The sequence below is a fragment of the Pimephales promelas genome, chromosome 17 (genome assembly GCF_988280905.1).
Source record: "Pimephales promelas chromosome 17, fPimPro1.hap1.1, whole genome shotgun sequence".
Taxonomy (NCBI): Eukaryota; Metazoa; Chordata; class Actinopteri; order Cypriniformes; family Leuciscidae; genus Pimephales; species Pimephales promelas.
The window spans coordinates 21,940,505-21,968,063 of record NC_142785.1 but is presented as its reverse complement, the minus strand read 5'-3'; the positions used below and the strand labels follow the sequence as shown (position 1 = coordinate 21,968,063).

The window sequence follows — 27,559 nt, the reverse complement described above, 5'->3', positions numbered from 1 at the left end:
ACGAATTGCACATGGTATAAAAGAGTTCTTAGTCCTATTGGACTTAAGGTTAGAACCTCAAAAAAGCAATGTAAGGTATGATCTACACATTCCAATATGGTATTTGCTTTCCTCAAAACCTGCCTCTCATAAATATTTGTCAGAGAGACCTGAGGGCAGCCAATTAACTTACCGGCCACCTTCACAATGTTACTGAGGTTATTTTTCTCCCTTAAGCTGATGCCCCCATACCAAGCAATAAAAGCAAAAGTAAGAACAGATTCAATAAAAGATTTATAAAATAAAGACAGCATGACCTTATCAACTTTAAAAGAGTTTAGCTTCCTTAAGAAGTTCAATATTTGTTGTCCCTTTTTACAGATCATCTCTGTATTAATGTCAAATTTAAGTTTTCTATCTATCACAATCCCCAAATATTTATACTGCTCTACCATCTCTATACTGATTCCTTTTATGTAGGTGGGTAGATGAGAACCATTATATAAATTATCATTTAAAGTATGATTTTAACTGTATAATAATAATATAAAATAATAACCACTTGAAATTAATTCAAACGTTAAAAAAACCATTAGTAAATGTCACCTTCTGACTCCTGCTTGTCTCTTGAGCTGCAGGTCTTTTTCTCTTCACTCTAATGGAGATACTGAAACTCGACACCTAAATATCTGCATTCAAAACCTCCTCAACCCTTGTTTGCATATCTGTCTCTGTCTCTTTCTCGGTCTCAACCACATGTACACTGTACCTGCAAATATAGACCAGCCTACTTAGCAACAGAATCAAAGATGAATGTATTCAAATTCATATTCAACCCCATGCATCCACATTGAAATCTGTAGAGCACACCCAAAACGAAATGCACAGCACACACATATGGTAACAGCTGTGAGTGTATATGAATTAAAACCCCTTTAGGCAAAGGGATATTTAAGTAAGGACTCTTTTAATAAATGCAGTCAGGTACTGAAGTGTGTCTGTAATCATGTCTAGGAGTTCAAACTGAAGTACTAGCATACATGAATGCCAATTGGTTTCATGTTATGAGAAGTCCAGAGATGTTTTCAGATTAGATGTTCAGATATGGGTGCTAATGAAGTCCTTTGTGTTTAGTTACCAGTCACACACACACACACACAGGAATCTGATGGCTTCTACTCCACATACGCCTTCTCATTCAGACAGCACAAAGGTACAATAGATGTAACAGCACCAGTCACTGTAATCTAAATTCTGCAAGCTTTTGTTACATTTTCTTGAAGAAAAAAAAAATTCTTTCAACTTTTGATTAATCGTCATCCATTCATGGATCTGTCCATCAAAAATATGGCTATCCCATTACTTAACTTACAGAAATATAAAATACTTGGATATCCCAAGTGCCAACCACTCTTATCATGCTTATGTAACCCACAAGTCTTGCCGTTTTAGAGATACTCCGACCCAGTAGTCTCGCTAAAATGTATTCAAAGTCAAAGTCACTCAGATATTTATTCCTTCTCATTTCTCCTATATCCAACACATTGATTACAAGAAACTTACTTCCCATCTAATGAACCCAGACCATAATAGGTAGCAATGTTAAGATATGACCACCAATGATATTCGCTTCACCTATGATGACTGGTCATGATGTTTCACACTTTATCAGATCCTCTGCTGTTCTCTTTTGTGATTGGCCACTAGGGGTCCACATTAGACCATTAAACTGAGTGCCAAAGAAGGATTATGTACAAACATGGTAACATGCATTCCTTTCCTTCCTAAGCAGTGTGTGTGTAGTGTGTTTGAGAATGAAAAACGAAACAAAAGTAAGGACCCCAATATGCATTTCTATAGTGTCTTGGTCTTGTAAAGTACTTTGATTAATGGTGACTGTTATCGAATATCGATTTATAAAGTTTAGAGATCATTATAGAACAACATTTGCCTACAAAATCCCATTACTGACTAATTTCAGAGAGGTCCCATTAAGGTTATCCATTCCATGCACGCATTTACTTAAAGACCTTTGTGTGCTAAGCTGGGACGTACTCTAAGAGGGTTACATAACAGAATAACTGTGTAAGGTAAGAAAGGTGATTTGAAAACTTGTTTCTTTATGGATGTGCTTGTGTGTATATACTGTAGGACAAGGACGTTTTCCACACAAAATACAGGCTAAAAGCCACACGAGAGAAGGCAGTGACTGTGATTGGTCGATTAGCTCTTCAGTGGGCTAACGCCGACCAATAACGTTCATAGCATTACTAATTACAAAATATAACTCACTCATATATTGCAGTTTTGGTCACTGGAGGAACACTAATGACAACTATTTTACATGTTGGCGAATTGGTGTCAAATTTGTACCATTGTTTCTTTTCATACATTTGTACCTTACTGGTGGTTATTTAGGTGTGGGGTTAGAGGTAGACATGTCTTTTAAACAAATTCATACGAACTTATACAAATTTGCCAAAAAAGTATAACCGTCCGTTACGAACTACCATAATATTCAAATTACCAAAACATTTTCTCATAATATTGGGTTGTTTCAGCTCAGTTAAATTAACACTTCATCTTTATTGACGCCTTCATGACACTGAAAATAATGAGTATTAGTAATAATAATAATAACAACAATCTTCCATTTATCTTATCACTCCCTTTGTTTTTAGAGGGCACCGTCTTTTTTCCTCCATCAAGAACTCCTTCCACAAAGAAAGGCCTATCTCACTCTCTTTCTCCTGGACTAAGTATGAATGACCAGTATAACCTACATTTCCATCTGACTGCCTGCAGTCAGGACGCATCCACTCAGCCACACATTAGCACATCTGTGACATATGCACAGCCACCCAGTCACCTCCCCCAGAGCCCTGGAGCCACATGGATGTGTGTGTGCTCAACTGAACATGAGGTCTATATCAACTGTATGAGCCCACAGTATCAACCGCAAGTGTCACGAAGGACACAACTACACACACACACACACTCCAATCAATAAGTGAGGCTCCAGGAAGGCTGATTTCGTCGACAGCAAACTTTATGGGGAATTTTAGCTCTGTTTCACACTTCAGCGATGCTCATACTCTGACAGAGAGACAGACAACCAATTAACCTTTAGGTCTTCGGCACAATGCTGGATGATAACACACCAACAGACCATCCTGTGCTCATCGCTAATGCTGATGGCTTCTGTAAGACTCAATGAGAATATGAAATCTCAGTCAGAGCAGCATGAAGAACAGCTGTACACTTTTTTTTTCTCTGAAGCACTGCAACAGATGTTGAAAGGGTACAAATGCATCAAGAGAAAAAAAAACCTAAAAAAAAAATTATTAGTTTTTGCTTTGCTTTAGTTGTGCACAGCCTATAAGAAGCACATATTCTTTCAGCATCTGTCGTAAACAGTGAATGTGAGCATTCATATGTTTTTCTGTGATTGCGTAGAAGTGTGTGCGTGTATGTATGGTGAAACCTGCAGGCGGTGTGCTTTGATGGTAGTCCCAAATACACTAAGGCAGACGGTGCGTCCCGCGTCCATGCAAATCCCTGTGTTCTCATTGGTTCCCTTCAACTCCCCAAAAAACCCTATTAATTATTCAGAAATGTTAGAGAGGACTCCTAGTGAGCAACACTCTGTTCTCTGTGCTCAAATCACTGCTTATGAGTAAAGGTCCCATATCTTCAACCTACAGTCTATACACACACATACACAACTCACATACTGGTCTTCATTGTTACCAATCCATGTTTTCCATAGTTTTCCATACATTAAAGTTTTTGGAAAGACATACTTTATTGTCCGTTATCGAACATGAAACTACAATTCTGTGTAGCTTGATGCTAAAACTGGAAATTTCACACTAATCATTACTATAGATATAAGACGAGGGAGAGTTGAACAAGGGGAGTTCAAAATATGGGGATGGTTGTCACCTAAATTAGCTTAAACCATGAAGTGAGTTGTGGTGAGGATACTCCTGAACAGAAGGGCTGGATTGATGATTCTTCCTTTATCTCTCTCTCTCTCTCTCCCATCCCCCTTATCCCTCTCTCTGTCGCCTTTATGTGCTGATGAATGCAATGGCTTAAAAAACTGCACAATTGAAAAACTTAATTGAACTGACATGCTCTGCAACACAAGTATAACTTTTCCACACTGTTTGTGTTTTTGTCGACATAATGCATTTCCAAAAAAGTTCCAGTATCTACAGCAAAGCAGACTGTAGCTGGGGGGAAACTATTAATCCTGACCTGTAAAATCTTGAGTTGACCTTCGGGGATAAACTCTTCCTTCTTTGGATTAATCTTTTGGGGTATGTATTGACCTCCAGCATTGGAAAGTAACTAAAAAGACTATTGTTTTCAAATAGAATAGATTCTATTAACAAGCTATTTGTTCCAAAAAGTAGCAAAGAAATGTGAATTTGTCACAATATATGGTGTATGGAGCATTACAACCATGCTAGTCAATAACTAGAGAGTAGAGCTCAACACGGAGGGTTCCTTTCTACTGGCCCAGGTGGGTTCAAATTTTAACTTGAATTTTAACTAAAGACTGAACTAAAGACTAAAGTAACTGTTTATAATCATAATCGGTTTTTTTTTTTTTTTTAAACCAGACTTGCTGGTGACCTGAGATTCTCTGCTGTGTTTATTCTCTCACTTCCCTACGGGCAGTGAGGAACTCACCAAAGCCCATTTATTTGTTACATCAAGACTGCAATTGCATTTTGGCTAACTTACCAAAGACCTTTATCAAACACTTACAAAGAGTTCAGAATGCAGCAAAAAGACTGCTGTGCTGACTCATACTAGACTGAGGAATCACTTAAATCCTTTGGCTCATTGGCTGCCAGAACCGATAGCAGGATCCTCCATTTTTAAAAGTCTTCACGGTGTTGCACCAAACTACCTCAGCAATATGATAATGAAACACTTGAGACCAATGTGTAAAAAAAAAAAAAAAAACAGCAGGAGGGCTGAATGAACATGCAAATTCGATCTTTGACAACAGGCGGCACTTATTGGAAAGCAAAAATACAGCGGTTACCCAGGCAACTAATACACAAAGTGCTGCCCAACTTTCTTTGTCATAGAGAAGAAAGCAAGTAAAACATGTTTCAAACATCCTTTCAGAACAGCACCAAATACAAAAATATTAATTTGTAAGTGACACTAATTCGTAGTTTTGCATTAGTCTTGTTGTCAACTTGCTAGTACCTAAATCATTTTTTAATTATGTCTCACACAGAGAGAATTACTGTCAAAAATACCACAAATACAATATGATAAATGTTCTGATAAAGTTATTTTAGAAGTACGTGTTACCACTTCGGATGTGCATTGATTTTCAATAATTCAACAGTCTGTCGCAAATTACTTTCATTTTAATCTTCAGTGAAGCACTCTAAAAGGTGCTTTATTTTGCTTATTTAGAGAGAACCATGGACAATATTTCAGTGCATCATGCACAAAAGGATGGAAATATTAAGAAACACCACATAATGTCTTTTGATTGTATCATAGCATAAAGGAACGGTCTTCTAGCTTAGATATTTTCCTCTTTCTCTCTTACTCACTAAATCACAGGCTGTGGATTTATCGGAACTGATACTGATAGATTGCCATGGTGAACCAAATCAGAATCAGCCAAACATGCACCTATGCAATGATGCAATCACTGTAATGATGTATCCAATGAAATAAATCCCAACTGTGTGTCCTAGACTCAAATTAAGCGCAAGGCTTGTTAACAAAGATGCAGAGTCATTGCGGTGCACTTGCTGTGCTAGATCACTATGGATGATTTACTCAAGTGTTGTTCCCGGTGTTGGTCCGTCACCCCTGTACACACAAGCACAGCAGGGTTAACGAAACGTCTCAGGCTCTCGTCGAACGTCTGCCACATGGACTAAAGGAGATGACGGCTCTTGGTACAGAGAGCACAATAGCCATTCAGGCAGAGCTGCCCTCAGAACAACTCACAATGACTCAACAAAGAGGACCAGAAAGATGAATAGACAGAGAGAGGCGATTCGGGAGTGACAGACACAGCCAAAAGGATTTTTAAAAGTGTCGCTTTCTCAGCACTGAGGCACGGATGAGCAATGAACTATGATTTCCGAAAGACTTCAGGAATAGTCTGGAAACAACCAAAAACTTTTCTCTATGGAAGAACTGAAGAGCATGTTTGAGGGATTGAGGAAAAGCAATTCCAATTATGCAAAACTATAGGAGAAAGACATTCCCAACGCTCAACACAGTAATATGAGGACATATGTTACTGGTGCAGGACACCCATGCCTGCCCTGGACAAGACCTCTGGCTGCAGAAATAGACACAGAACAACGTGTCTTTATCACAATGACCACAAAGCCACCGTACTGATGGAACAAAGCTTAAGTGTTGAAGACACTAGCCTGAATGACATGGGTTAATCAGCAAAAAGACGTCAATAGCTGCAGTGACGCAACCTGTACTCGCCTCAGTGCTGCTCTCCGTTCAAAAAAACAACTGACATCATCCTTCTCTCCTACACACACTGTCCATTTCTTGTAGGTCAAGTTATGTGTGGGATTCACCACAAAACTAAAAAGTATTCCAGTCAATAGTCAGCATGACAGTGAATTCCTTGTGAACCTTGTGCAACACTGCAGCTAATTAAAATAATAAATCACATTATACATATACATACAGTACATGACAAAAATATAGTAAAAAAGTAATACTGTGAAATATTAATATCATTCAAAATAGCTTTTTGATTTAACATATCCTATTTTTTAGCATTTTGTAGAATTTTTAGCATCATTACTCGAGTCTTCAATGTCACATGATCCTTTAGAAATCATTCTGAAATGCTTATTTGTTGCACAAGAAATATTTCTTTTGTTATGATTATTATTATTGTATATGATTATTTTATGCTTTTTAACATTATGAATCTCTTTGCTTTCACTTTTGATCAATATGATGCATCCTTGCTGAATAAAAGCATTAAACTTTTAAATGGTAGTGTACATTATTATTATTAATAACAATAATTATTATTTGATTAACATTTTTATTTCGATTTCAAAAAAATGTCACAAATTTACATATGGATAACAATTATCCATAGATAACATTATCTTACATAAGAAGCCACACCCTTAAATGAGAACCCAACCTACGTTAAATTCTCATTTTCCTCATTCAGTGCTCGTACACTCACCAGGTAGTGTGGAGATCGAAGGTAGGAGAACATGTCTCCAGTGGACCTGGGGCCAAAACCGGCCCCCGCTGAGAAAGTGAGGTCCTTCTTAAAGCAAGAGGGACAGCAAGCAATACAGAGAGGGCGGAAGAGAGAAATAAGGCATAAGAGACAAGAGTCAGTCACGGCTTTCTAACTCAAAGCCACAAAGAGGCAGGCACTAGGTGCTTAAAGAGAGCATCTTAGTAGGTTAAATATAGAAGCAGTAGCGTTCTCTTTAAATAGGCTCACTCATTAGGACACCGGTCTTGACTATTGTAGAGAGAGCTAAGCAACCACTAAGAGAAATCATGACAGGGTGGGCTTGTACGCTGTAGGTCTGCCAACAGAGGTCAGAGGTCACAGCACTAGAGATCAATGGAGATGCAGTTCACACGGTCCACAGAGAAACGGCGGGATTTCAATCGCCAAGGTTCCTGTTCATGAGTCTGTCAGGGTGTAAGTTTGAAGCTCCATTCACACTGACAGTGATTAAATCACTAAAGGTCACCAAGTTACTGTGCTGTTGTTGGTTGCTTTTTAAAGGGATACTCCACTTTTTTGGAAATAGGCTCATTTTACCACTCCCCCAGAGTGAAACAGTTGGATTTTACCGTTTTCGAATCCATTCAGCCGATTTTCTGACTTGAGACCAGAAACTGTCTGGTTATTGATATTCTTCTAAATATCAGAATTCGGCTGAATGGATTTGAAAACGGTAAAGCTCAACTGTTTAACTCTGGGGGAGTGGTAAAATGAGCCTATTTCCAAAAAAAGTGGAGTATCCCTTTAACGTTTCAACTCGACTGCAGTGTCAGGTGGCAAATCACATGAACTTCACTGACCAAACTCCCACTGGTAGTTGCAAATTTTATATCGATTTTAACTCTGCTAAACTTTGTTGGATGACAATTAATGACTTTCTTGTGGTCTACACATCACTGACAGTGTAAAGGCTTGATAAATAAATACTTTTGTCCAATTTTATTATAATATCTACAAGTACACCATGTGTAGGTTGATGCATTGCACTCTGAACAGTGCTGTCAAAACATTGCTGTTTGTTTGAGCTCAGTAGCAAGTCTGACATAGCACCAGTGGCTAAACCAATAGTGTGAGTTTGGGATTTTTTTTCCCCCAACCAATGGCGGATGAGGGAAATGTTTGGGGAAACCTGTTTAAAAACAGTCAAAGCTAGACCTGCCCTGAGTCAGCAATTTTGACATTTCATTGGCTGGGCAGTTGCCATGCAGGGCTTTGAACAAAGAACTATTTTGTGAGTGCCTTGAGTGACGAGCTCTATGCCAGAAGTCTTCTGCTGATAATTTGCACACGGTCACGTCAACTCTCATGCCCTATACATCACACCCACTCACTGAATAATGCATACAGTGATAACGGTGTGTGGCTGAGCCTGAGAGAGACTGGAGTTTACAATTCTCTAAAGTACAACCAATGTCCCCTTTAGGCAACTCTGTTGACTCGGCAGCCATTTTCGCAGCTTTAATAACACATGTCAAATAGATTAGCCAAGAAAATTAGCCAAGTTGGCTACACATTTACATAAATGTTTATTAATGTGTGTGAGTGCTCATCGCAAGAATTCCAGTCAACTCGCTCTGTGTCCAATTAAAACAAAAATAATTCACATGCACCGTTTTCTTCATGTAAATTCTTCCTTTAATCCAAACTCGTTAGTAAATAAAACAAAGAAAAGAAAAGAAACAAAATATAATCTTAAATTCTAAATATCACCGATGCAGTAAAGAAAACTGTGCGACTCCACTCTATTTCCTATAAAGGACGCACAACCGCCACACTTACAGTCGCAATTCTTAAAGGGCCAGTGTAACAGTGTAGTTTACAATCAAAACACAAATATTAAAATACTGAAATACAACACATAATATGCAATCATTGTCACTGAATAAAAACAAAAATAGGCTCCTACAATTTGCTTTGCCCCTGTAAACCTGTAACTATAAATACAAAATAATTTAATCATTCCTCATCAAGACGACATCAACTCAGTTTGCAGTATTTATAATAACAATACTAAAGATAGTACTATGAAACATTTTATGTCAATTTTCAATTAGATTTTTTCATTTAATGGACAAAACAAGAAATATAATCTACATAGAACAAAATTCAAACAGGTTTCGATTGACATAAGGGTGAGTAAATGAGGACAGAATTTTCATTTTTAGATGCACTATTTAAATCAAGTATTTAAATAAATCTCTCTCACAAGCTCATGCAGAAATGGTCACTATGGAGATTACAGATATGAATGAGAGGGTGAATCAGGTTAATTAAAAATGAAGACACTCTAAATGCTTATGCTTTTATCAAACCTCTCCTGCTTTAAACAACGGGATAAGGAGCAAGGTTAAAGCGTAACTGGCAATCTGGACAAGAATACTTTACAAAAGAATGTGTACATGTGTTATCACTTCTGCAGAGGTGTGAGTATTACCAAGTCTGTCATAGTAATTATAAGAACTCAACACTCCACATTTCAAGAGCTCTCTTCCTCTCTGCTTCTATTTTATGCACTTTCTCCTTCCATAAAGGTGACCCACATAGAACCATCCCTACATGCAAACATATAGATTTTGCTGTGCAGAGTTAATCCAGCATTAAACCTGTCACAGAAACCTCCAATCAGACACTTACATATACAGTTTAGCCTCAGGGAATTTTGTAGGCTGGATTTCCCTGATTTTAAAATGTCAATTCAACTATCCTTCAGTGCTACATTCATAAGAGCGTTCAGAGACATCATTGACATTCTTTAGGTCAATCAAAAGTCATCATTTTAGAGCTCAAAATACAACAACAGCGACACTGAGACAGGCACAGACAGAGGAAATAATACCACTGTGAGGAACAAAAAGCCAGACAAGGACAGGAAATGAAGTCAAACAGAAGTGTTGTCTGGGTACAGGTGAGAGACAGCTGCTCAAGTAAACAAAGTTGACTAAAAAGGCCTAAATAACATACAACATGGCCTTTGTTTCAATATTTACATTTGAAGAGTTCAGATGCAAAAGCCTCAAAGTGCCATTTGAAATTTTCTTCTAAAATGATCATTTTTATCAAGCTTGTATATTTAAGTTCAGTAATTTCACTTAAATGGCAATGATCATTACCTATTAATTGTCATTTAAGTGAAATTACTGAACTTATATATACAAGCTTGATAAAAATGATCATTTTAGAAGAAAATTTCAAATGGCACTTAGAGGCTTTTGCATCTGAACTCTTCATTTATTCGTTTAGCCGATACAAGACAAACCCCATCATATTTGTAGAAATTATAGATAAATATTCAAGCAAGAAGGGAAAATTTAACCATGAGCCTCAAGTTTTGTTTGAGGCACCAAGAAGCAAGTTACCAAGGATAATCACAATCAACACTGTTAAGTCTGCTTTGTTCTATTATGTCTATGAAATAGTCTGTTCTTATGTACTGATGAAGGTGGTTGGTCGCTTTACAGTGGCGGATGTGAAGCCGGATTCCGGATTCAGTGTTTTCAGAATGATTTTAGGTCATGGAGATCTTTTGCAGAGTAACCAAAATCTCTCTAGACCTTGAAAATTCAAGAGAAAGAATGAGAGGAAAAGCAGAAGAGAAAGAGGCACCCACTAAAAACTTCTGCATTAGCTATCATGCAGCTTACGTTACTACTGATGATCAACTATCATTATGTCCCAGCGCTTCCACAACTGGCACAGTAGACTCTGCTCTTCAGTGTTATGTCCAGTCTGCATACATTAGTCCAAATCCTAAAGATCAAGCTTGTTTGTCACCATTCTTCGTCTTTTTACTTTACAGTCAATAGCAATATGAACAAAAATAGTTCTTCCAGAACCCAGAGTTACGTAAACAAGGGAGACGACAACAACATTGTCATGTGGATTATGGATTTAAAATCTGATTTACTCTTTTTGCCCGGGAGGAGAATGACCTGTTAAGATGTCAAACCACCACAACAAATCAAGACATGTTCTTATTCATCTTGAAATGTTTGTTCCTGACTCAGGGTTTTGAATCACATGAAGAGAAGAAAATGAGACTCCTCAGACATCATTTACTGATTGTTCATGAAAATAGCAAATTGTTGTTGAGCTTCAGTAAGATGGTCTTTTCCTGTCTCGTGAACTTGCCGCAAAATACAAGATTTTGTACCTTTCCATCTAGTTATCAATCAATATACCGGCCAGGTTGATAAATTGGCAGATATTTGGTCATTTAATTATTCAATAACCCTGTTTTCTTGAACAGAGGTATACAGAAATATATGGTTCTATGTGAATTAAAGCTGAAATTACAACAGTATTCAGTCACGCGACACTTAATTTTGGTGCTCAAAAAACATTTATTATTATCAATATTGAAAAATGTTTTGCTGCTAAATATTTTTGTCAAAACCATGATTCTTTTTATTCACGATTCTTTGACAGAAATAGAATAAAATACAAAGTCAGTGTCCCATGCCTGTGCAGGAGATTCAGATGTAAATCAAATCAAATATCACAAAATTAAATGACTGCTATCTCCAACATGTTTCTAATAAGTCGAAAAATGTGTCGTCGAGTATCTCTTCCAGTATCTCAAACATCCTTTTGCACTATTTCACTTTGTCCCTCCCACACATTTAGCCTCAAACAGATATCAAAACTATTTCACATCTGTCAACTCAGATTCATCTGTGGCATTCTCTTTCCCTCACCCTTTGGCTGACTGGATGAGAGTATTTAAGCTAAAATGGAATGGTAAAGAGACTTGGAGGCTCTTCACCCCCCTCAGATGTCTGATAATGTGGCTTTTGTCAGTCATTCAGCCCTTTGGAGGCCTCTGGAGTCTCATTCTCTGTCTAGATCAGTGATGACAACACTTCCCCTCCAGTTGCCTTATATTCAGCAAGTAACTCCAGGTGGTGAAGCTAAAAGCAGACATGTAATTCAGGATAGACTGCTGTGGTTTCAAAGCTAATAATTGGGCTTTTGGCCACTTTGTGCATGCGTTTATGGGATTCAATTTTATTACTTCGGGGCTTGATACTTATAATGAAAATGAGCACACAGCCCTAAAAAAATAAAGAGACCTGAATCTGAACACAGAGTTATTGTTTGGGAAATATAAAAGTTGTGTCCCAAATGACGCACTACACACTATCCATTTATACACTAAGTTCTTATGTACGTACTCATCCGTGTAGTGAATGTATTTTATGTGGTTATTTTGTCATTCAACCTCAGAGTCCGATGCCCCTCCCCCTCCACTACGTAATTAAAGTTGCGACAGTTGAGTTTATCTTATTCAAGGTCATCATCCGGGTATTTAAAATGCACTTTTCTGTGTGAAAACACCATTTATACTTAAAAAAAAAAAAATATGGTGCATCTGGCTGACACATGACTTCCAGATTCTTTGACTTGAATATTCAAATATTTGACAATTTTTTAATATACTTCACGTCACGATTGCGTACTCACTCTTATAACTAGGGGTGCAATATATCAGAAACACTGTTAGCAGCAAATATTAGTGATTTCGCAAGTGGTTGATTTAATTGTTTAAGCTCAATTACCAGATTTTTACATTTATATTAAGTAAGATAGTAGTCTATAAAATAATTCATTTAATAACGAGCAAATTTCAAAATGAATTTCCATTTCTCATACTTGCTTTATAATGTTGTGATGCCTAAATTTACTGATTTTAGTTTATTATTGGATTTAAAAATCAGCGTCTGTTATTGACCACAACGTGAAAATAATTATCGGCTAGATTTTTAAAAGTGGTTCATTAACGCAAAGGTAAAAAAAATCCGATAAATGTTTTTAAAATCTTGTAAGAGGGACACACCATAACACAAGCAGCTCTTTGAGTGTTTGCTTTGGTTCTTTAGGCTCTCTTTGTGCCAGTATAAAGGGCCATTTTAGGGCACCCAGTGCAAACATCCGTCCAAGTCTTTCTTTCCAATTGCACAAGCAGACAGCAATCCATCACACACTGCACAGAGAGCGAAAGAGATATTATTAACCTCTCCAAAAAGGACATAAAAGAGTATAAAATGAGTAAAATGAGGGATAGAAAAACTGCCCTTTTAAGAGACAATTAACTCTATTGGCTGGAACTCAACAAACACCAAACCCACTGTAGATTAAAGATTACATTGTAGACTTAGATTAGATTGTTGTTTTAAAATCCTCACCAAATGTATGCACATACAACCATGTCATGCTAAGAGTTTGTGTCACATTCCCCTTAATCCAGTTTTTTCCCATCTGCCCTCAACCCCCTCTTCTTTATGGAGGTACTGTACCATAAGAGGCTTTTATATGGGGGTTGTGTTGGATGCAGGACGACAAGGGGAACATGCTTTTAGACAAATTTAAATTCACTCCAAATCTTTCCAGGTTGGCTGACTCAGAAGCTGACATTTTGAGAGATGTTTTTAACTTCAGGCTCTGAACTGATAAGATCTTACAATTTCCCCAACAGCACTGAAAGAGAAGTTAGAGTGAAACGTGAGAGCAGTGGCCAGCGATCCAGAAGGTGACAGGAAGGATAGCGAGAGTGGTCTTTGACTGGGGTCTCCAAACCATCTGACTAGACACCATGTTAAAAACACAGGATCAGACAAGCTGATTTTATGAGGATTACATGAGGGGAGTGTCTTGTTGGAAGATATCACAAACACTCTCGTTGACACGCTTCTCCCCATGTACCAGAGGTCAACAACCCTTCAGTGGAACAAGATAAAACATTTTGAAAAATGTCTTGTACTTTTTGTTTATTTCAGCAGGGCACAATGTTGTTTTGAAACCCATTGCCTTCCATTGTATGGACAAAAGCTTAAAAATGGTTAAAACACTTCAAATTATCTTCTTCTGTGTTACACACATAGAACAAAAGTCTCAGTTGAAATGACATAAGGGTGAGTAAATTTGGATTTTTGGGTGAAATTTTAAAGGGATACTCCACTTTTTTTTGGAAATAGGCTCATTTTACAACTCCCCCAGAGTTAAACAGTTGAGGTTCACCATTTTCAAATGCATTCAGCCCATTTTCTGATATTTAGAAGTAACCAGACAGTATCTGGTCTCATTGACTTCCATAGTAGGAAAAAAATATATACTATGGAAGTCAATGAGACCAGAAACTGTCTGGTTACTGATATTCTTCTAAATATCAGAAAATCGTCTGAATGGATTCAAAAATGGTAAAACTCAACTGTTTAACTCTGGGGGAGTGGTAAAATGAGCCTATTTCCAAAAAAAGTGGAGTATCCCTTTAAGAACTGACCTTGAACCCTGAATGTTCAGGTCTGTGTATGCTATTAACTCTTTCTGATCATTTTCACAAACTTTCATGGCGCCCTGAATATTTTGTTGTATGAATATCTGAACATGTAATATATATACACAATAACCACCTCTGCTTTAAAAACTGAACAAAAAACATTCTTTTTTAATCAACACTAGAATGTGGGCACGTTTCATTTAAAAAAAAACCAAAAAAAACATTTTAAATAAAAAGCTGAGAAAATAGTGAGAAAAGACTACACCCGGATCGTATTTAGAATGATCTACTCTATTTGTAGAGTAGGTCAAGTTCATCAACATCCCCTAAACTTGCACAGTCCTAAACCATTTCCTGGGTCAACATTGGGCAGTTTTGATTTACATGCTGTTTAATGTTTGATGATTGTTATTTTACATGTCCCTAAGCCATGGTTCTATCACTTGTTTCCGCTTCTTCTCCATCTGCGTTTTTGTCCGGAGATTCTGTACTCTTTTAGAAGATGCGTAATAGCTCCCTCTACCGTATAACAGCAAAAACATGGATTGCCGGAAACTTCCGTCAATCAATCTGAGGGCAAGCGTTGTGTGTTGTGTCATAAGTGATAGAAAATTCTGTCAATGCCGGGAAAAGAGTTAATATTTCAAAAGCATCTCTTTATGTAATAGTAAGATTAGCGCAAGCATAATCTACAGCTCAAAAAAACAAATCTTTGTGATCCATGTATTTGGTGCAAGAAGGCCAACGGGTAACACCCGGCAGGGTTATTTGTGTGTTAAAGGAAGTGCATCTTTTAGTCTTGCTAGCACAAATACAATGCAGACACAAACTAGCATATACAGTAATACTGAAAGTGCAAACAGAGAGTGGACAGAGGAAACTTCTTTAGTAATGACTTCCTGTGTCCTTCAGCCTAAATCACGGTAACAAAAAGCTGGCAAAAAGTGAGTGTACAGACTCCATGTACACACACAGATGTGAAGTACTGAAACCAGTGAAATTCTTCACCCTGAGGATCTTCTCTTTGTTTTGACATGCTTGCTAAAACTAACAGCTTTGCAAATACTTAAACACATACACACATCTCAAAGAGACTGATAATCAAACGAAAACATGTCTGGGTCACATTTCACACAGATAGTACATGGAAAAACTCCCATGGAAAAACTCCATGAATAATGTCAAATACTATTTTATTATATATGTTCAGCATCATTACTGCAGTCTTCAGGGTCAAATGTTCCTTCAGAAATAATTCTAATAGTAATTGTGACTTATTATTATCAATGTTGTAAACCTTTATAACTTTTTTCAAGATTATTTGATGAAAAGTTCAAAAGAACAGAATTTATTTGAAATAGAAATTGTTTGTAACAATGTAAAAGTCTTTATTGTGAATCAACTTAATGCATTCTTTCTGAAATAAATTTTGAATGGTGTAGTAAATTTAAATAATATATGATGTTTTGTTTTGTCTTACAGCAATGACAGAAATGTTTAATGAGTAATGAGAACTTGAGGAAAGCATGTTTGATTGCTGTAAAAATGGGAATGAAGAAAATATAGTCTAAAAACAAGCTTCATTTTCTATAAGTAAAGCATGATTTCTCACATCTTTCTCTTGATTTTGAGTCAATCTGAACTGGACATGTTCGTCACCTGACTATTTATTTGCAATGGTTTTTCACAAGCATCGACAAACAGAATTTCGGCTTTGAAGGCATTGACCACTAACCAGGTGCCAATCTTCTATGCTGGAGAGTGACATCAAACAAATTATGGCCTTTCAGACACAGCAGGACACACACAGCACTGAGACGTCCATCACAGTGAAATCCATTTCATTAATTAACTCATGAGAAGAAACACAGAGGAGAAGGGTCATCAGCCAATCACAGGCGAGGACAGTAGAGTCCTGTGGCCCCTGTGGTACTTCCTATCCTCTACACACACACAGATGTTGAACGCTTCTATTTTTAGACTAGTTAAGCACAAGTAATATTCATGGCAGGGAATTCCCAAAGGAAATAGAAATCCATGAGTAAGTTTGCTGACTGCAGTGTTTGCCTAAAAAAAGTTCTCTAATATGTGAGTGGCTTGTTTCTTTGTGAGTGGGCAGATCACTCCGGATCATTCTACAGTAGCGGTTCACTATTGTCACTGTTGCACCTCAGCTCAGCAAACCGAGATGTAGAACGTTCCCTCTGACAAAAGCACTCATAGACTGCTGAGATAATGTCCAACATCATCAAAAGGTCATAAACCCATGTGAGGGACGGGTTACCCAAGTTCAGTCAGTGGCACAATGTTGTTTTCGCTATCTCTCTCATCTGTTTGACTTTAGCCTTTCCCACAGTTAAACGTCACTGGATGTATTGTGGCTGTGCTGAATTGGTTTAAACACCAGAATAATGTGAAACGGAGAGAAAAGTATTCACAGTGACATAAATTGATTCGCAAAGTTTGCTTCTTTTGTATTTGTAGATTCATTTTCACATGTTTCTATGGTATACTGGAAAAAATAAGCATTTCATAAGATTTACTGGCAAAAACCTTTAATGCAAAGAGTCAATGCGTTTTACAGTGTTGTTGACCCTTCTTCATAACCTCAGCAATTTGCTTTGGCATGCTGGAAATTAGCCTCTGGCTGATAAAGATCAATTCTTGCCTAACACACTGATTTCACACAGCCGCCATTTTCAAAAATGGCTCCGGCCCGCCTTTAATCATTGGAGAGTCGCGAATTCGATGGCGTATTGTTGTGTTTAATGTACAAATTGTTATTCTAAAAATGTACATACATTTCTTTCATACTTTAGAATATATACAGAGACAAATTATATATATTAAGAACGTAAAAAAGCAGCAAAAACGAACTACATACATATCTTATGTTGGATATTAACATCCAATAATGTAAATCGTGGTAAATCGCGGCAGTAGCTTCAGGTTGGTAGTCCAAGGCATTGTTGTTGTCTATCTGCACTTCCGTGATTCTTCCCACCGGAGCCTCGCTTTTGATTTCAAAATGGCGGCTGCGTGAAATCAGCGAATAGTGTTCAGAGTCTGATTATCCATTCGCCATTTGAGGATCAACAAAAGGTTCTCGTTGGGATTAACATCAGTGGGGTTGCCTGGCTACGAATCCAAAATTTCCACGTAATGATCACTGCGCCACTTCGCTATCACTCTTGCCTTGTGTCATGGTGCACCATCTTACTGGAAAATAAATGGATCATCGCCAAATTACTCCTGGGTCGTTGGGAGAAGCTCTTGCAGGATGTTTCAATACCGTTCTTTATTCAATGCTGTGTTTTTGGAGAGAGCCCACTTCCTTGGATGAAAAAAGTAACCCCACACATGGATGGTCTCAGGATGCTTCACTGTTGGCATGACACAGGACTCATGGTGGAGTTCCCCTTTTCTTCTAAGGACAATCGCTTTCCCTGATGTCTCAAATAGTCGGAAGAGGGCTTCAGAGAATGAATGTATCAATCCTTGTACTTCCTGCAGAATTTCAGTCTGACCTTGATGTTTTTCTTGGAAAGAAGTGGCTTCTTTGCTGCTCTTCTTGACACCAGGCTGTTGTCCAAAAGTCTTAGTGCTTCTGATGCACTCACACCCACCTGCTGCCAATAGCCTTCTGAGCAAGATCTGCACTGGTGGCGACACATAGCTGTCGTAGCCAACTCCTCAGGAGGAGACCGTTGCTTGACAGTCTGGGACGTCCTGAAGCCTTCTTTACAGCAATCGAATCTCTCTCCTCGGAAGTTCTCGATGATCCGGTAAATGGTTCTTTCAGGTGCAATATTCTTTGCATGTGAGGTCATTTTGATGCAAAGTGATGATGTACGTCTTGCTTTTTTAAAGGTAACCATACCATTGCTAGATTACACAGTGCTTCTGCCCAACGTGTATATCAATCATTCTGCTTTTATAATCCAATCGGAATGATTGAGTGATTTCACCTGGTTAGAGCTTGTTCACACTTTCCCACGTCCCATGAAATGATGTTATTTGTTCATTTGGTGCCAGGGCCAATTTAATTTTTTTTAAATTTGTAATTATTTAAAATGCATCGGATCACTCTGCACAATAATCTAGAAACACCACAGCAACTGAAGTAGCAAACTTTGCGAAACACATAATTTATGTCAAGGCTGTAGATAGAAAGATGGTGCCATTATTACTTGTCAGCAGTCTAGACATATTACCAATACACTTTTTAGATAACAGTAGTAAAATAGATTATTACACTTTTATCGGTAGCTGGGTGCGCTCTAACTGACTTTCCAATTCCATCAAACAAATAAACAAATTAATATCAACCAATGTTTTATGTCTATTCTTGACTCTAATTGCCATTCCAATTAAATAAGACATTGGATTAAAATGCTAAATAACACATTCAGTGGTGCATTAAATTCATCAAACATGACAGTAACAATATTTATGTTACAAAAATTACTAAATGCCATTCGTTTGAACTTCCTATTCATTAGAATCCTGAAAAAAAAAATTACAATATAACAGTTTTGACTGTTTTTGTTTTTACACCAATCAGCTTGGCGAGCAGAAGAGACTACTTTCAAAAACATTTTTTTTTTTTGTTTAGGCAACTTTAATTATCTTTCTATAAAAACAACAAAAGTCTATAGTATGTTTCCATTTATATTAAATGTGTGTTAGTCTATTCAGACTAAACTTACCTCACCCTCTGGACACATTCTGCCCCGACAACATGTCAGCTGTGCTCATCGACAGCAGACAGACAAAATAGAGTTTGAGACAGAGAGATGCTCTGACAGCACGAGGTTACCAAACCACCCCCACACCACCCCAAACACACATCGATTTGATGTCCACTGCCATCTTTCAGCCTAAAGTCCATTTTCAGTCAAAAATAAAGATAGACAGACAGACAGGAACAACACCAGACAGGAGAGAGAGCGAGAGGTCATTGATACACGAGTAAATATTAGATTAAGGTGAGCTGTACTGTTTTCCGCTTACTAGGATCAGTGGGCCTTTATTGGGTTATCCAACTGAAGTCGGTGTGTGTGTGTGTGTGTGTGTGTGCTGGGACAGGAATGACAGGAATGCTCGGGCCTCCTTTACTGTCAGGGAAGGAGCTACAGGATTCGGACTGAAGCCGAACCCACACACACTTCTAAGACTCTTTTGGGCCTGAAACATGTGAGCTTAACAAAAGCGTCAATGATTCAATACTTGTGAAAATAACAATGAATCAATGTACATACATGCCAAATCAAAGGAAAACCAGCAGAAACAGATTGAAACATAAGTACAATAACTGTTCAGTCACACAAAGGAAAACACCCAGCTGAGGGGGCTGAATTTAATTTCGTGCAGCTGCCCATTAGAAAAGCCCCTTTCTGTGTTATAAAAGCTATTCGTAATCTTTTATTAGAGAGGTGACATGCTACTAATCCCCAGGTCAAGCTTTTGTGTGTCTTCTGATGGCTTATTATTATTTCAAGTTATTCGAGTCTGTCATAAAAAAGGTTTAAAAAAAATAGTAGAATGAGGAAACACTCTAACATATAAAGTCCATAAAAGTGAAAGAGTGGGGGAGGCAAAGTGAGTGAGAGCCGGAAAGTGTGTGTGTGCGCGCCTGCAAATCTGCTTCAGGGGGTGAAGATAAAGTCGAGGCATAGAAAAAAGGCGAGAAATTGGGGTTCTAAATCCGTCCTCAGTGGGCCACTCTGGTGGAGTGTTGAGGGAAACAGATTTGGACCTCAATCCTTTCAGAGCGCAGAAGCTGCCCGTTCATAAGTGGAGAGGAGGGATCAACATCAAGAGAAAGTATGTGACTTTGGGCTACAAATAGTTCCCCCATACTGAATATTCATCATTTACTCAGCCTTCCAAGAACATATAAATGGCATTCTTTATTCCAGCATTGTTATTATTAATAAAACTATTAAAAGTCGAGTAGAAAAATAGAATATGTCACTGATCACGGAAAGTACTAGGGACACAAGTCAGTTCTGGTGCATTTTATATTCACGGATTCTGAAAGTGTAGTCTCCAAGCTTTCCAATGATGTGTAACACATGGAAATCTGATAATATTTGGATAAGTTGTGGCATTTAAAGGTAGGCACTCAAAAAAGCTCAAAGGTAAGAAAACGGCCTCTAAAGACTGTGCATTCTCACCACGCTCTGCTGCTGGGAGTGACAATAGGGCTAATTTACATACTTTTAAATACACCAATACTGCTATCTCAAACATGGAGAGGCTTCTTCATGATATCAACCAACAGATTCTGCAAAAAAGCGGAAATCACCAATTCTGGAAAAAAACAAAAAACGCTTTCTCATTTTGTCACTGGTTTCCGTGATGAGTCACATATAATAGAATATTGAAATAAAGCTGAAATAAAATAAAATATGAAATGAAAAACGGCAATGTTGCTGCTTAGCAACTAGCTACTAAAATCCTAGTCAAATACTAACAACTTAAAACTGATTAAAAATAAAAGCGAAATATTTATAAATGCTAAACTACATTTTACTCCAAAGAACAGAAGACAGTTCACATTCAGTTGTCACATATTGCTGTTAATTGTTAAGTCTATAAAATCCATAAAAAAAATATTCAACACATTTAGTCTTAAAGGCTATATTGTTTTAGAAACATAACAAAATAATTATTTTCTTGATTATTAACTGAAAACAACAACTTTGGCAGAAGGGACATTTGGAAGAGGGGGACATTTTCAGCAAATGACTTAGTTACAATAAAATACAATGTTATGTTATGGCTTCACAAGAATTACGACATTTTGTGTTTTTATGAGGCTCAGTAATTGATGGTGAACTCCTTCTATAAACCAAACATCATACATGGCAGAAGGCCAACTATTCTTTGTAAGGGATAGTTGTTAAAGGGCTGATTAAGTAATCACATGGTTTAATATTAGCAGCTGACCCTAATGGACAAAGCCTGACATGGACAAATCCCTCAAAAGCCCAGAGTACTGTATGTTCTTTTAAGCCATATATATGTGTGTGCATGGTTCCGCTACTGTCTACCTGACTTTGAGAAGCATCATGATTATTCTCATTCTTTGACAGCAAGAGGATGGTGTGGCTAGGAATCTTCTTGATGTTGTCAACCAAGATCAGTAATAATAGATCCACTCAATGTGGCATTCCAATATACATGACAAGCTACAGGTTTACAGACTCATCCTTACTGTCCTTATTGTTCACAATGATGATCTTATGGATGGATACCAAAATCTCAATGCGCATCTTTCCATCTCACTCACACATACAAAACGGGGGCAACAGCATGATCTAGTCAGATATGACCTACTTTCTATTCTCCCACAATCCCCTTTGTTCCCCCAGCAGCACCCTGTTTCAGGGAGAGAGAGATGGGGGAGGAGGATACTAACAAAGACTAAACACCCAACTCCACATGATGCACCCTGGGACACTAAAAAGCTCAATCACTCAGAAACTACTTAGTACATATTACTGAGGACTCCCCAAACTGCAGAGCCCCTTGACACCTAAGTAGTGGATTAAACTGCATGCATTTCATGCTTCAATTTGCTCAAAATAAGTCTTCAAAATCTCCTATTTGTGCATTATATAAAAAAAATATAGCTTTCATTTTTTTATATCGTAGAGTGAAAGCATGCACACACAGACCCCATTTACACGTACATGGTTATTCTGACAAACGGAGACATTACCCTTAGTTTGTGCCCCTTCGTTTACACACAAACAGAGAATTCGCGTCTGAAAACGATTCAGACCAGAGAACTTCGTTTGCAAGTAAACTGAGAAAACCGAGTTTTAGTCAGCCGACGTCACAGCATGCGACAGAATTTACACTTGCGTCAAAAGTGCGACCTTGTGAATCGATTCGCCTCTCGTTACACTGCCACCTACAGGTTGTCATGCTGTTGACAGCATATATACACAGGTTCGTGTAAACACTTTTCTGAAAACTGACAGGTGTGCACGATGTTATTTTTGAAAACGGAGGCTGAAATGTCTGTTTATGAAAATAACCGGTCACGTGTAAACGTAGCCACAAAGAGGCGCGTTTCAGATAGCGCTTGAACACTGAATTCATTTCTCTTTCACGTCGAACACGCACACACAAAATTGTGTCAAAATACTAATTTTGGCAAGTATTCCCGTCAAACTAATTGAATGTAAACAGTTGAGAACGAAAACAGATGTGTATCATTATATTGTATCAGTGCATCAGGTCTTAAAGTGACAGCAGCCTAATAGACCTGCTGCTGTGTGTCAATGTTAATAATCAAACAACAAAGCACAGCTTTAAAAAATATATAGCTTTAACAAATATTAATCTATATTTCATGTATATAGTGAACACTATAGTGTTATTTTACATTTAGGCCAAATTATTTCATTTCTGTACCTGAATGCTACAGCTAGACCTTACTTGTAACATTGTTATATTGTATTTCTAATATAATCTATGCCGCACTATTAATAAATACAACTAAAGAGAGATTGTAGACTAATACAAGCAACTTTTTAAATTCAGAAACGACTGTAAAAAGCCCAACAAGTCTTAATCAAACCCTGAGAGGTGGCCACAATTTCCATCACCACAGCAGAGGACAGACTGCATCTCCTGCTAAACAAGTCTCACAAGGCAGAAAGGAAGGAACGCCAGAAGAGGAGAGAAAACACTGCTGAAACCAATTTAATCTGACAGAAAAGCAGACGTGCAACCGTAAATGTCAGAGGTAAAACCAAAGGAGGGATAAAGGGGAAGAAGTGCGGAGCAAATGTTAGATTAGTCTAGTAGTAATTCTTGGAACAGCAGATAATGACAATCAAAGGATGAAAAGGAGCATTTCTGGCAAAGATAAGTGCTTGAAATGTAGAGAATGAAAGCCAAAGACGACATTGAACGAGATAAAGGCAGAATATGACTAAGTTTGGGAGGGAGAGGGAGAGAGAACAAATGCGTGGGAGAGGAAGGAGGATGGCGAATGTCACTCGTCCTTACCTGCATGTGTTCGGTAGAGCTGCTGCTGAGCTCATCTCCAGATTCAGAGTCATTTCTCATTTTCTCCAACCCATTTCCTGGTAACACGCTCCCTTCCATGTCCACTGTCAACACACCTGGGAGTTTCCCCTGGCAACCATGCTCTCGTGGAGGGGATTCCGCCCGCCCTCGTGGAAGTGTGGGGTTGCCATGGTGATAGTTATGATGGTTGTTGTTGTTGAGCAGAGTCAGCTCTGCAACAACGCTCTTCATCCCCGGGTTCTGATTGGTGTCCCGCATCAACAAAGGCGGGGTCAGTTGCCCTGGCAATGGGGAAGGTGTCGTTGAAGGAGGTGGCCTGCCAAAGCTGGACCTTTCCGTAGGAGCGCGTTGGTTGAGATTTTCATTCGACGATCGGCACTGGCTGATTTCAAGGACGTTGGGGGGCTTTGCGCGAGGTTTGGGCGGTGGCATAAGGGCACGCCGGACCTCTCGGACGTACTGAGCGGGGACGTAGAAAGCCTTGGTGCCCTCTTCCCGCCGAACTTGCCACCAGTCCTCGTTGGTTTTACGAACCAACTGGTAGCATTCGCCCTGCCGTATGGAGATGAGTTTGTCTTTCGCCTTGTACTCATAATCAAACTCCACCTCGATATATACCTGCCCCGGGGCGATGGACAAATCACAACGGCCATCCCGTTCCGTCATGTCTCAATCTGTCCGTGCGTTGTTCAGAAGACAGACTGTGAGTGGATCCACATCTCTCTCTTGCTGTGTCCGCACGGCTGCAAAAAGAGAGAATGAGCTTGTTAGCACAAAAGGATTGAAAACACACACACATGTTGAAAACTGTGCTACTGTTAATCAATAGCAATCGCGACAGACTCGATCTAATCACACATTACACAAAAAAGTGCTACTGTACTTTCCAGCATCAAGGACAGACGCATGGTAACCTAATCATGCGTGAGGACGCCATGGCAACTAACATATCAGTAATCTAATGATCAAATTACAATGACAGGTCGCAAGGAACATAACTCAGCTCTCTCACACACCGATCACTGAGTGAACCGAGTGATATTTTCCAGACTGTTGCCTCTAGACTACTGCAGATCCTTTTTTACCATCAACATGCATCTGTCTGCCCCCATATCCCACTCTCACATGTACACAATCCCCCTTAAGCATTCTTAGGTTAAATATACACTGTCATGTTCACATATGGTGCTTACAGATGATGGATTGTGACAGCCTTGGGCCGGATATAAAGAGCGGCTGGATTCACTCTTCCTTTTATTTCTCTGATTCCTTTGTTCTTTTAGCCCTTTTGTGTATATATATAATAAAAAGTGTAACTTTCTGATACTATGCACAAAAACTGCAAGCACTTTCTGATCTGGCCAGCTCTAATCTGATTGGCTCTGATAGATGATGCACAATCTTTGAAACGTCGTTTACTAAATGCACTACCGTTCGGAGTTTTGGGGTTAGTGCGATTTTTTTTTAAAGAAATAATTTATCGAACACGAATGCATTAAATTAAACGTGACAGGAAAGACTTACATTTATTTTACAAAATTCAATTTCAAATAAAGGCTGTTCGTTTGAACTTTCTATTCATCTATGAATTCTGCTTTTGCCGTATATTATACTGAATATTTATCGAACTTTTATCGAGGAAAATTATATCGCAATGATTATCATATTATCGCACAACCGTTACAGTGTATTCAAATAGAAAAATGTTATTTTAAATTGTTACTAGGGCTGGGCGATATGGCGATATATATCGTTACCGCGATAGAAAACGTCAGTCGTAACAGATTTTTTAATTCCGTGTATACCGCGAAATGCAAATAAGGGGGCGTGGTTAACTCCCGTGCAGCGCGCGTGAGACTGATGCTGAGATTTGTCAAAGAAACATGGAGAAAGCAGATCAAGAGGATCCACAAAGCATGCTGTTGTGGGAAGTTCATCTAAAAGTTTATGAGTGTTTTTTGTTTACTATATTTTGATATAAAAATAAATAATTTACCAAATAAAATAAAAATAAATCAAGGTGACATACTTTTCATTTCTAAAGTATTTGGGTTTATTTATTATACAAAGCCCATTTTGTCTTTTTTTTTTTTTTTTTGAGGAGCGCTTTGGCAGCGCAGACGTTTCGTTGCTATGATACAGAATATCCGCAGCAGTTGAATGTTGTGACAGTTGGTCGGTGTGGTATTAGTCCCGCCCCTCCTCCACTGTGATTGGACGGCTGGGTAAAAAGTGACAGTGATGAGCGCTGCGTTTTATCCAAAGTTGAACATTTTTCAACTCCCAGCGACCTGTAAAAAACGCCGGGCACTCGGTGCTTCAGCGTGAAAAAAACGCCCAGCGCCTCGGTACGCTCATAGCGTTTAAAAAACGCGGCGCTCCCATTGAAAACAATTGAAAACATACGCCAGGCGCGTGGAAAAACGCTTTGGTGGCCACACGGCCTTATGTAAAACAAAAAGGATTAAAATTCAATTAAATATAACAATTTAAACCAACACTTATGCTACCCCAAACAGTAGAGCATTTCAAACCATTGATTTTGAAATTAGCGTTTTATTTTTAATTCATTTAGTCAAAATAGTAGACTTTTGATATCATCCATAGCATGAAATCAGTTACGAGCTAGACTTTATCCCAATAATGTAAAGTTTGGTTAAGGGAAACTAACATTTTAAAGACACACTCTCTTAACTAAGCCATGAAACCTTCCCTACTTATAGTTAATCCACATGGTCTGTCCTTAAACGGTAGGACATGGAAGCTGATGGGTTTACTAAACATTTCAAAATAGCAACAAATATTATACAACCTGCTTGGTGTGTGTAAAGCCATGCGGCGCTGTCAATTTTTAGATGAGGATTTGATGTGACATAAGGCACCTCTCAAAATAGCCATGGAGGAAAGGGACTGATAGAGGTTACTAAGACGGAATGAAACTGAATACTGTAACCAAACACAGACTACACCGATCTCTCCACTGAGAAAACCTTGCACCGTTTATCAAGCACATGCATGCCGCATACAAAAAATACACTAAGCACAAAACAATACCTAATCAGTTGAATGCATTTCAATCGTGTGGCATATTTCCACATCAAATCATTATATTACTAAAGCATCGTGTTTGTTGGATGTAACCAAACTGTTTCTATTAGAATTATCTCAATCACATTGAACCAATATGATTTACCTCAGACCCCAATTTGGCAACATTGACCTGACCTAAAATAATTCTCTTTCAAATCAAAAAAACGATTAATGTATTTTCCATTAAAGTCAAACTTAGCTATATTACAATATATTTTATTTTGTTTTGCCTGTCTTTTCTAAAATATCACTACTGCCTTCCTGAATCCTGATCACATACAGCAGGACCGGACACAGCTTCCTTCACCCAAAAGCTTCACAAAACTTTCAAACTAACTTTAAATTGATGAACTCTCATCTTCAAAAAGAGGTCAGCTTTCTTTATAAAAGAGCTTCATTTGTGTTCTGAAGATGAACAAATGTCTTACAGGTTTGGAATGAAATGAGGGTGAATTAACTGACAGAATTTCCTTTTTAGGTGAACAATCCCTTTAAACATTTACACTTAGACAGTCAAAGGGACATGTTATGATGATGAACCATTCAACATGTACTAAAACATCCTTAGGCTCCTGAACCTCGTAAGAAAGACGTAAAACTGAAGCCTGTTGCTGAAACGATTTGAGCTTCTCAACAACCACACATCTCTTCCACTATACAAGACAGTTGACCCAGCATTGATTTAACCAGCGTAGAGCTGAAGTCTGTCTACTCCCTCTGTCTTTGCATTTTGCAGTAAAGACTCGTGCCAGTCTTGGCAGCAACTTCAATCTCTCACATTCTTTCATTTCCTGCATACTTCATCAGCCCTACTGCAGGCACTCCAATATATGGCAATGTGATCTCATGAGTGTATTTTACAAAAAGTGTAGTTCTAT

The 27,559-nt window shown here is 38.2% G+C and overlaps 1 protein-coding gene across 9 annotated transcripts in view; it reads right to left on the bottom strand.

Annotated features, from left to right (window-relative positions):
- arhgap12b (Rho GTPase activating protein 12b) overlaps window positions 1-27,559 on the bottom strand; it is a 51,044-nt gene that overhangs the window by 18,457 nt on the left and 5,028 nt on the right. For 8 of the 9 annotated variants that reach the window (XM_089122155.1, XM_089122158.1, XM_089122157.1 and 5 more), the window contains exon 2: window positions 23,571-24,334. In XM_089122155.1, the coding sequence (XP_088978281.1) occupies window positions 23,571-24,257 (687 nt within the window). In that variant the 5' untranslated portion in view covers window positions 24,258-24,334. Of the gene's footprint in view, window positions 1-7,204; window positions 7,292-23,570; window positions 24,335-27,559 lie in introns of all 9 variants that reach the window. The other variant, XM_089122162.1, reaches the window with a different exon arrangement.